The 12,070-nt window shown below is 40.3% G+C and overlaps 1 protein-coding gene across 1 annotated transcript in view; it reads right to left on the bottom strand.

Annotated features, from left to right (window-relative positions):
* Window positions 1-12,070, bottom strand: part of GAP43 (growth associated protein 43) — a 98,153-nt gene that overhangs the window by 32,465 nt on the left and 53,618 nt on the right. Inside the window, exon 2 of the mRNA XM_036092709.2 lies at window positions 11,322-11,931. Within this exon, the coding sequence (XP_035948602.1) occupies window positions 11,322-11,931 (610 nt within the window). The remainder of the gene's footprint in view (window positions 1-11,321; window positions 11,932-12,070) is intronic.

Genomic DNA, 12,070 nt, shown 5'->3' with positions numbered 1-12,070 from the left:
ACAGATATCTGATAAAGCCATCAATCACGAATGATTTATGTTTTGGGTTTGTTTGCTTGTTTGTTTGTTACACTGTAACGATATCCATGTGTAATCATCAGGAAACTCAGGGCAAATGGCCAGACAATGACTACAATGAAGATAGGGAGAGAGTGGGAAAGAGAAACATTATTCTATAATACCTGAAAATGTGATAAATGCTCCTTCTAACTCATCTTTCAAACTAATCCTCCGGTGGAGACTTCTGATGCGATGCAGCCAGAGTTCCCACATTAATTGGAACATGAAAACCTATTCATTTATTGTGTGATACTCTTGCAAAAGCCTGCTTTATCAGGATGTTAGGAAAGTAGAGAAGGGTTTCGGCTTATAGACGTTCAAGAGCAATAAGTAATTTGACAATTGCACCCAACTGGTATCCAGACCACACTCAATGTAGTACAAAAACAGTGTTACATCTTACAGGTCTACCTTTCTGCTGGGGTGAGAAACATGGATAAATAGCGAATCAGAGACTGACAAGGCTTTGCTTCATTTTTACCCCTGCTTTTCCTTTTTTAAAAACTGGCAAGAAAGAGGAAACTGACCGGTGGGCAAATGCTGCAAACGCATGGCTAAACTCTGGGTTTGCTCAGCCCTTTCCACTGGACTAGAGACATTTCACAGAGTCTGTCTTTCTTTTTATTGAATCCATGAGAGTGGCTTCAGGTTAGAGTTTATATGCGGGAAGAAATTTATTCAACCTTCCACTCCAACGTTCCTTACGGTCTGTGGCCTAAATGGCTCGCAAGCTGTACACAAATTATGTTTACACCACTGTGGGAAAGGAGACTAGGCAACAGGAGTGGGAAAGCCTGTTTTCTGGTCTCTGTCCCGACACTGTGGGCTTGGGAACGTATTAATTCATCCTATAGTGGGGCACAGCAGGTTCAGGAGACTCTTAACACCCTGTGAAGATTACTTAAACATGTCAGAGCAGGAAAAGGAGCCAAGGAACCTGGCAGATCATTCCTTCCCCGGGTGTACCTGTCACACACTGGCACGAACCTCACACAGGTCACTCATGGTGCTGGAATGAAATTAATCACCTGCTTTCAGAAGGGAGCAGCTTTGGTTTCCTCTAGTTTTCAATATGTTTCTGAACATGATGCAAAATGCTCACTTTGGTCTCCGAATGGCTTGAAATCTAGCTACCTCAGGGATGACGTATGCCTCTGAGTAACAGCAAAATTTCCAGCAAGCTCTGTATTCAGCCTCCAAAATAGCAGAAAGTTGACAGCAGCACAGCTTTCTGGTTAAGCACTTAGAATCTGCATAGAGGTTGGCATGTGTCATAAATGGGCACTGTGGATCTATTTTATTTATTTATTTATTTATTTATTTTAAAGATTTATTTATTTGACAGAGAGAGACACAGTGAGAGAAGGAACACAGCAGAGGGAGTCAGAGAGGGAGAAGCAGGCTTCCCGCTGAGCAGGGAGCCCGATGTGGGGCTCGATCCCAGGACCCTGGGATCATGACCTGAGCCGAAGGCAGACGCTTAACCGACTGAGCCACCCAGGCACCCTGTGGAGCTATTTTAGAAACAGCGGTGATCCTGAGATCCTCTGTCTGATATTTTTGTTCCACGAAAGGGTAAACTCACTTCCAGAGAATGCAAGGAATTTGCCTGCCCCAAGCATTCAGGTTAGAATCCAGTCTCTTAAGTCAGTTTAGGACTTTCTCTATTATAATACCATTGTTCGCTCATTCTTAATTCATTCATCAAATACTTACTGGCTGCCTTCTATTTCCCAGTCATTGTTACAGGTGCCAGGGACTCCACAATAAACAGAACATGTCATGGAGCTACTTTTTCCCCTATGGATTAATCTTCAATAGCTGCTGCCGAATTATGACTTAATTATTTGTATTTTTGTGTTAGTTCAAATGAAAGGTAGTTTCTCGAGGTTTTTTTTTTTTTTTTAACAAAAGATATCCTTTTTTTAGTAGATACATCTTGTCCTTCAAGACTCAGCAGAGGTAACCTCTACACCAAGAAGTCTGCCTGGACTCTTTTCCCCTATTTAGCCTACACAGAAGTCTCATTTTCACACACTATGGATTTCATCATAGACAGCCTCAGTCCTGACTCCCAGCCCCCCTCCCATCTCACCGTACACTCACAGACACATTCCAGTGACACATCCAGCAGAGGAAGCAGGGGCACCCTCCACAGAGATCCTCTGAGAGGACACACAGGTGTTCCCAGAGCCATCCGCCCCCTCCCCCTACTCCTGGCTTCTTGATGGCCTTAAGAGTGGAAAAACATGTAGTTCATTGTTCTTCCAGATCTTCTCTGATAGCCTGAACTCACATGGGCAGGCCCTTCCCACATGTCAGATGTGTGTGTGTGTGTGTGTGTGTGTGTGTGTACATATGTGCTGGTGAGTTGGCAGAAGAGTATTGCTACAGGCATAGATACACGCCCATACACAGAAATGCTTAAACATATCTCAATTATATTTTTCACCTTTTCATACCCCAAAGAGAAGATTCTTGCAAGGCTACAAAAATGTTCATCTCTATCTGAGAAATACACACATTCACCATGCACCAGCAAGAAGGGACTATTTTAGGGGAATGGTTTCTGGTTTGTATTACAAAATCCAAAAGTTTCTACCAACTACTACTGGAAAAAAGTAAAAACAAAACGCTAGGCTCAGAACTTACTTGACTATATTTATGCCTCCAGGAAAGAACATTAATACTAAACATGATTTATAAGAAAAAGCACCTAGCCTTCTTAGGGTACTTTTTTTCCCTTGAAGATACCTTAAGAATGGTATTCTATTCCAAACAGAATACTATGAGATGATCAAACTGAAATATTTTGTCTTCTACATTCCCCTAATTTGTGATTTGAAGGTTGAAAATATGCGTGAGAATTGCTAAGTCCTCACAACCAACCTGTGCCTCACCTGAACCGTCTCTTCTTGGAATGTTCGGTAGCCTAAGTCCAACCACTTAGACCTGTCAGCTAATTTCACTCACGGCCTAAGATCCAATTTCTATGACGGTAGAATGAATGAAAGAATTGGAGGGACACAGGATTGGGCCTATCCACATAACCTTATGTTTTAGTGACACTCCACTGACAAAATTTTTAAAATGCTTATCAACCACAATTGTCTGTCAGATGCAGCCATTTCTCTACACAGGAATCCAAGGCTCCATGTACTGTTGGAGTTGCTTTAATTATTTTAACAAATAAGACGGGTAAAAAATAAAAAGTGAATTAAGTCCAAGATGAAAGTGAAACTGCTGACAGCAAATTATAGCTATAGATTTCCATCTCAGAGACAGGGTCGGGAGAGACATAAGCAAGAGTCTAACCATATCAGAAAACATCATTGTCAACTCCTCATTTTCAATCTCAAGTATAAGGTGGGTTAGAAAATTTCATTGAGTTGTTTTTTTTGTTTTGTTTTGTTTTTTGGTTTTTGGTTTTTTTTGCAGTCTCCTGGGCCTCCAGTGTAACCATAAACTTTCTTAAAGCTGACTCTTCCTGGATTCTTTGCCCCTCTATTTAGACTTGTTTATTATCTGCCCTGTCCCCTAAACCCACTTTTTAATAGTTTAGAAAATAAGGGACTGCAGGAAAGCAAGGAAGGTTGAATAAGAGGCCATGCAGCCACACTTGAAAGATTTCTCTTCAGTCTATCATTGCATATTGCCTTTTGGAACTAGAAGGCAGAGCAGACCTAGTCGAACACACTTACTTTGCAGGTGTTGGAACTAAGCTCAGAGGGTAGAAGGGCTGGCCTGGAATCACAGCAGGACCTGAACGAGAACCCAACTCTCTTGACTTTAGACGTAGGTTTAGTCTATTTATGCTGAAAACACAGAGCACTTGAACCAAATAGTGCCTATAAGATAGTGGATCCATTAAAAATATGGATTCTATTCATCATCTTCATGAAAACAATTTATGGGCAATTCTTTTAAATAAGCCCAGAAATAAATTATTTGCTTAGAGAGCCAAGCTTTATTGCTGTGAGATCAATAATTGGCAAAAAATTTTTGAAGAAGGCAGAGGTTCAGATTTTCTTGATTATAGGAATTGGTCTGAGGTTCAGCACCTGATTCAGTCATTTCCTTATGACACAAAATTCACACATGACTGAGGGTTGGCAAATCTTACATATCCGCTCAAAACCCTCCCTCCTCTTTATGCGTGCTGTAAACCATATCATCTTGGGAGATCTTCAAGGGCTCAGGTTCTGTAGCTCGAAGCAGCAACATTGATTTCCTTCTTCCCCTCCTTCTATGTCTGGTTATAGAAAGCTTTCCATTCTTTATTTAATGAAGCTATGATTGTGAGAAGAAAATAAGAGTAATGACCGCTCAGTGCTTTCTAGTCCATTAAATTGAGTGCTCTGCTCTCTCTCCATGTTTAGCCAAATGGACGGTATAACCCTCGCTGCTCTTAGTTCTGCCTCCTCCTCCTCCTCCTTTCAATCCTTCTGCTGTGTGCATGTGTATGTGTGTAGAGAAAACGAGAAAATATATTTGATGAATATACATTAGCATCTGGAAGTATTCTGTATTTTAAGAAAAACTCTTTCATTTTCAGTTCCAAATATAATTCTACACTTTAAAATTAGTAGAGTTACTTACATGCCTTTCTGATTATTAGCTTCTTTATGAGGGAACAGCAATTAATTTAATATGAGCTATGAAAGAATCAGTGAAAGGCTTCAAAATATGAGTTTCTTGGTTCTAAAACATCTCTTCTGATCTTTTGTCAGCTTCCATTTTTTAAACTGAAGAGAGAGTGATTGCTCTCCAACCTGCCCTCTCTATTAAGTTCTTTATATTATTTTAGTTACAAATATAAATGTATCGGGGTCCTTTAGAAATGTACTTGCCAAAAGGGAGGAAAAAGATATAAACAAGAATTTTAAAAGATGCTAATTCTGATAAGCCAAATTCAGAGTAGGCATCACCTAGAACACATGAAATTACCTTCATCTGATTGAGATCTGAAAGTTTCACTTTCTAATGTTCAGCTCTCCCAGCATATTCGATGGAGTCAGTAGTACTTCTGTTAAGGACAACCAATTTCAACTGATCTTTATAACTCTCTTAGACTTAATAAGACAGTGCTTAAGGATTTTCAAACTAGGAACCCAAGACTCAGAACTAGTTTAATATTCCCAATAACTTTGGGGTGATGGAGCTATGAGGGAATTATGGCCAGGAGTAAGGATAATTACTAAAAACTCATCTGTCAAAGTGATCACTTATGATTCCTGGAGGAGCCGAGAGGGATGTTCTTAGATTAAGACACAATGTTGGGGTTCTTAGATCTCCCCCTTGTCTTTGTTTCTTTTGGAATAGTACTCATAGTGGTGTCAGGGTTCAACGTAAGGCTCAGCACCTGGTTCAGTTACTTGCTAGCTGTTAACAATGACTAGGTGCTGCAATCTCTCTGAACCTCAGACTCCTCGTCTGTCAAAGTACTTATACCACAGAGTGCTTTTGATGACTAAATGGGGTAATCCCCATATAGCAGTCAGCAAAGGGTCAGACACTTGTCAAATGCTCCTTAAGTGCTAGCCATTATAAAAATTATGCATTTTAAACCTTGAAAAAACTTTAAAAGCCAACTCTCCTAGCCCCTCCTCTTAAAACTGGAACCGACTTGCCTAAAATCTCACAGCTGGTTAGCAGAAATACTGAGATAGAACCCTAGTCTCCTTATTCTAGTCCAGTGTTCTTTTCTCTGCATTATCTTACTGGGCACACAGGACACAGAACAGCCCAGAAAATCCTGGTTGGTATTGTATGGCAATAATCAGAAAATGTTGCAACTGCTAAGAAAAAGAGAAAATGCAGGAATTGAGATAAAACAGCACCTTAAAAGAGATGTAAAGAACTGCAAGGCTAAAATTAAGGTGAGAATTTAGAATCCTATCAGTTTGACCCCTGGTTCATCACTGACTGTGTCTGTGGGCAGAATATGCATTTACTTTGCCCCTATTCTCAGAACATAAAAGCAGAAAGTAAAATATTTTCAAGTGCCACTGGATTGTTGTCAAGAAAAGCCAATAAAAATGATTACTCTAGCAATATAAAAACGCTCCATAAAAACTTAATAATCAACAGGTTTAAGCAGCATGCCACTGAGTATCTGATGGGGTGCCCATGTTTTATAGACAACATTTATGGACTTGCACAACCCAAATTTTCACTCTTTATGAGTTGTGTATAAATTTGGGAAGTGGTTGAAACCACATTTCAAATCAAAACTGCTTATGAGGCACCCTGCCAAATAAGTGTAAATATACTTGGGAAATCTCACAGCTAACACAGAGTTTGGTGGAAGAGGATCTGTCCTTTGGAGAGCTAAAAATGTTATGGATGGTTACCCTGGGACTTAGGAAAACTTTGTTTAGAGGAACATAAAGAATTGCCCCAAATCCAGAAACATGGGCTGGACACTTAATTATGATTCCAGAAACTATAAATTTTGCATCCATTCTTTTGGCTAACAATTTGGCAATAGAGACACACATTATATAGAAACTTTTTTTTTAGCATGCTTCAAATTGCATGAAGCACTGTCTCATTCATATTTTGTCCCATGGTGCCTTGGCATACAGAAGTAGTCCATACCTTCTTGCAGAATTTAATTTAGTTGAGATTATTACTATGATTGTTTTCAACACCACTCCCTGAATTTCACCCCACACCCACTACTGGATCGGGACTCCTTAAGATCAGTGGCCATATCTTACTCATCTTTGTGATCTTAATGCCTAGCACAGTAGAAAGTTAATATAAATGGAAGACAAAAAAAAAAAAAAAAAAGGAAGAAGGAAGGCAGAGAGGGAAGGAGGAAGGAAGCAGAAGAAGGAAAAGGAAAAGAGGTATGACAATGACAAACTCCCGTTTCAGCACATGAAAAGATGCTCAACATCACTCATCATCAGGGAAATACAAATCGAAACCATGATATACCACCTTACACCTGTTAGAATGGCTAAAATTAACACAGGAAACAACAGATGTTAGTGAGCATGCAGAGAAAGGGGAACCCTCTTACGCTGTTAGTGGGAATGCAAACTGGTGCCACCACTCTGGAAAACAGTATGGAGGTTCCTCAAAAAGTTAAAAATAGAACTACCCTATGATCCAGCAATTGCACTACTAGGTTTTTACCCAAAGGATACAAAAATACAGATTCAAAGGAGTATATGCACCCCGAGGTTTATAGCAGCATTATCAACAATAGCCAAACTATGGAAAGAGCCCAGATGTTCACTGATGGACGAATGGATAAAGAAGAGGTGGTATGTATATACAATGGAATATTACTCACCCATCAAGAGGAATGAAATCTTGCCATTTGCAATGACATGGATGGAATTAGAGGGTATTATGCTAAGTGAAATAAGTCAGTCAGAGAAAGACAAATACCATATGATTTCATTCATATGTGGAATTTAAGAAATAAAACAGATGAACATATGGGAAGGGAAAAAAGTGGGGGGGGGAATAAACCATAAGAGACTCTTAACAATAGAGAATAAACTGAGGGTTGATGGAGGGAGGTAGGTGGAGGATGGGCTAAATGGGTGATGGGTATTAAGGAGGGCACTTGTTGTGATGAGCACTGGGTGTTGTATGTAAGTAATGAATCACTAAATTCTACTCCTGAAACCAATATTACACTGTATGTTAACTAACTAGAATTTAAATAAAAATGTGAAGGAAAAAAAACTCCCTTGTTTTGAAGATCATTATTGGTGACTCCAGTTAGAAAGAAGTAATGAGACCATGAAATTAAAATGCAGCCAAGTTCAATATACAGAAAGCCTAGGGTAATACAGAGTTACACCCCCCACTAGCATCAGTCAAGTACCCCGTGGAACCACCTCTTCAACCTCTCTGGTTTCTAGCCACCTGGATGTATTACTTTGGTAGTACTACATCACTGAATATGGCCACAGCAGAAATTTTGGAGTCCTCTATTGGGGAAAGTCAATATAATATCATGGAGAAGAGACACAGCAGAATTTCTTCACTGGAAAACCCAATGAGGAGAGTGACACTGTTTAGCAAGAGACACCAAGGACACTATCACTGAAGTTGGCTTGAACGTTCTCTCCTCATGGCTAACGGGGAGCAGTGTCCTAGATATGCCTAAATACTCCTCCTCCTATAAAGGAATCATCATCAGAAATGCACTGAAATCTTTTGGTCATAGGCATATCAAGAGATAGGCAGGGAGAGTGGCAGAGCAGAGAGTGAGGGAGATATACTTGGAGGATTTTAAAAAACAAAAGGAAAGAAAAAGAACTAACCAACTCCAGAGGTTAATGTAAATGGCATCTATGTGTAATAAACCCACAAATGGTAAAGGAAGTAAGATGACATATTTATAATTTATAAAGCATTGCCATTTGTATTAAAGCAGTGATCAGATTTGGTCCAAATTTTTTTTACCCTCCCGCTGACAGAAATTATTGTCCTGAATTCTCTCTAGTGACTTGTTTTGCCCCAAACCCTGCTCCACATTCTCTGCTTATCTCTCTAAACCCATCCAGGCAGCCATAGAATCCTACAGCAACCCAGGGTAGCCATCCATTTCCAGACAGTGGAGCTCAATTGGAAATACTGTTATTTTAACTTGGATTAGAATGAAATGCAATGGGATATAGAAGAAAATGTGGTACAGGGCTCCTGGGAATTTGGGCCTGCTATGCTGTGATAGATCTCCCTGCCACCTCTAGTTTCTGTGATTCCTGAGACTCACCACATCTGGATAATTTGTGCTTGTCACATACAGCAGGCAAGGCTAATAGACACATCAGTCCAGAAAGAAGCTACCGGCAGCATTTCAGAATCTAACCAAGAAGACAATACCTACCCCAAACTCAGAAACAATGTAAAATAAATTGTCCTTTGTGATTACCTTCAAGTGGAACTTCACCTACACTTTCAATTACCTTTCGATATACATATTAAAAATTAGACTAATTGAGACATTTTTCAGTTGGAATCTGTAAAACTTAGGACAGAGCACAATCTTTATTTGCCTACAAAAACCAAACACATGTTTAATCAAATAAGTGAATGGAGTAAGCAAGGTTGCAGGAGGAATAAGAATGAGTGAACAAATCATTATAAATTAAATCTAGTCAATTTCATTCATTCATTCATCACTTGACATTTATTGAGCATGTACTACATAAAGTACTTTATTAAATCATTTGGAATTGCCATACTTTGCAAAATAACAAAACTGAATTTCCTTAAAAATATATTTTAGGCTTCTCATTGATTCAAGCTTTCCTTCTTTCTATTAATCCAAATCATGAGCACATACCTAAAATCAAAATGTCCTTGTTTATTCTCACACTTGAGAAATTTCAATTAAAAAATATGACTTCAGCCATTCAAATATTTTGTTTTTAAAATCATGATCAATTTCTAAATTTATGAGGATATGATTTCCAGCCATCATATCTGAGATTATAACCTTAAGCCTAAAGAGAAGCAGTTAACTCTTTTAATTATAGAGAACAAACTGATGGTTACCAGAGGGGAGGTGGGTGGAGGGATGGGTGAAAAAGGTGATGGGGATTAAGGAGTACATTTGTTGTGATGAGCACCAGGTGATGTATGGATCTATTGAATCCCTATATTGTATACCTGAAACTAATATAACACTGTATGTTAACTAACCAGAATTAAAATAAAAACTTAAAAAAACAAAACAAAACAACAACAAAAAAGTAGTTAACAAGGTTGGTTTTGCTGAGAAAATTAAAACCAACTCCCCGTTATTTATCACATGCCTTACCTTTTCTAGGGAAATATTCCCATCTTCTTAACCACAAGGTCCAGCCCCTGGGGCAGGTATGTAGTTAGAATAAAGATTTAGAATGAGTCACTGGGAGAAAGAGGTGTGTGATTTGTCTGGAGCTAGAGAATGTTAATAACAATAAGAATTAATACAGTCTGGCTTCTTACAGTATTTTGGGGGTAAGATGAAAGAAGTAGCCTTGAAAATACCTAAAATAATCATCTGCCAATTGTAATATCTAATTTAGTATCTAACATGAATATCAAGGCAAATGTCCAATGATTACTTTCTCAATATAATGGTCAGATGCCAAACATTTTCCCATGTAGTAGGTCCTTTCTCAAGGGCACAATGTGGTCCAGTCCAAGTGTGGGTCCTTGGACACATCATGGGTTAAATTCACGAAGTTTGAAAGCAGTAAACCCAAACTTTTAAACAGGCACAGAAGCAACTTTAAAGTCTTTGAGGCTGAAAGGTATTCATGGGTCATATTAGGCTAGAGAAAAGTCTTGGAGACTGTTGGCCTCCTTCACCACTATGGATGGTTAGGGTGAGGGATGGGTCTAGTCTCCAGAGGTGACATTCTGATAGATTGATCTTGCTCTGGGAATGCTCTATTCCAATTCTGCACAGGCTATTTGGGCCATAATAGTGAAAACACTCCAGCTTTCAAGTTAAGCTCCAAACTGAAGAGAACCCAGTTCCTTTTTGTAATCATAGTCAACCCTCAATTATTTGTGCATATGGTAGAAAGTAGTATCTTCAATAGTAAAATGATAATTTATGTTTGACTTCACAGCATGTTCTGTATTTGGGGTTTTTCTTTTGTTTTTGGCAACATCAACAGACTTATTTTCCTAATTAGTTTGACCCTGATTCAATGGTACAATTAACATTCTCTGAGCGTACACACACATACGCACACTACTCACCAATTGGTGGTGGGGAGAATGCCCAGAAACATACTGAGGGATAGGCAAAGGTGGTCTGAGATTATGTTTTTGCTGCCAGCAATTCACAAATAGATCATCTAGATCAATAGGGAGTTGGCTGTACTTATAACCACGCACTTCCTAGAGCCAAATAATCATATTAGCTAATTCCCTTCTATAAAATATATGTAGCCTCCGTGATTACTTAGTAAACTAAGTGTAACCAGCACACTTAATATTTTTTTTTAAAACCGGGATTTACCTAGTTTTGCTATTTATGCAAATTCAATTAACAAGACGATTGCCAGACCTCTCCAGTACTGACTGCTACACAGACCTGCCCGAGTTCTCTCTCAGGCTTGGAGATACGGGGGAATGTAAGTGGCCAGAGTCAGCCCTCTGCGCCGCCACTTTGGGGAATTAAGCGCAGCTTCCCCGGATTTCCTTGAAAAGCCTTCTAGACTTTTTCCGTCTCCCCCGTCGGCCCTTGGTGGCCCACCCACCCGCGGCGCGGGACCCTCGCGGCGGCTCACCTATCTTCTCCTCGGCTTGGCTGCTCTCCACAGCATCCGTTGGAGGCTGGGCTGTTGCCTTGGCAGCAGCATCCTCTGCAGCAGGGGCGGTGGTGGCGGCAGCAGCGGTGACAGCAGCAGGCACATCGGCTTGTTTAGGGTCCTCCTTGGCTGGGGCGTCTTCGGCCTTGGAGGACGGCGAGTTGTCAGTGGAAGCTTGAGTAGCACTTTCTGTCTCAGCAGAGCCAGCCTTCTCCTCTGAGGGGGCAGGAGCCTGGGGGGCTGCCTGCTCTGTGGCAGCATCAGGGGCGCCCTCCCCCTTCTTCTCCTCGGAAGGAGTTTCGCCTGCCTTGCCGGTTTCCTCCGGCTTGGGGCCCGAGGCCGGGGCCGCGTCAGTGGGAGTGGGACCTTCTCCCTCCTTCTTCTCCGCGCCATCGGCAGCAGGGGCTTCATCCTTCTCATTCGCTTCCGCCTCAGCAGCTTGGGCATCACCCTTCTTCTCTCCTTTGAGCTTTTTCCTTGTTATGTGTCCACGGAAGCTAGCCTGAATTTTGGTCGCGGCCTTATGAGCTTTATCTTCTGGTTTGATGCCATCTTGTTCGATCTTTTGGTCCTCATCATTTTTTTCAACCTTTGTGGAGAAAAGGGGGGTTAAAAAAAAAAAACAAACAGAAGAGGTGAAGTGATGTTCTTTTCCTTCAGATCACAGCATTCAACAAATATTCGTTAAATGATTTCTTTTGTGTCAGGCTCCAGATTTGAAGTTAAGA

Source organism: Halichoerus grypus, chromosome 1 (assembly GCF_964656455.1).
Source record: "Halichoerus grypus chromosome 1, mHalGry1.hap1.1, whole genome shotgun sequence".
Classification (NCBI taxonomy): Eukaryota; Metazoa; Chordata; class Mammalia; order Carnivora; family Phocidae; genus Halichoerus; species Halichoerus grypus.
The sequence above is the reverse complement of the archived record's forward strand: the minus strand, read 5'-3'. Positions and strand labels throughout refer to the sequence as shown.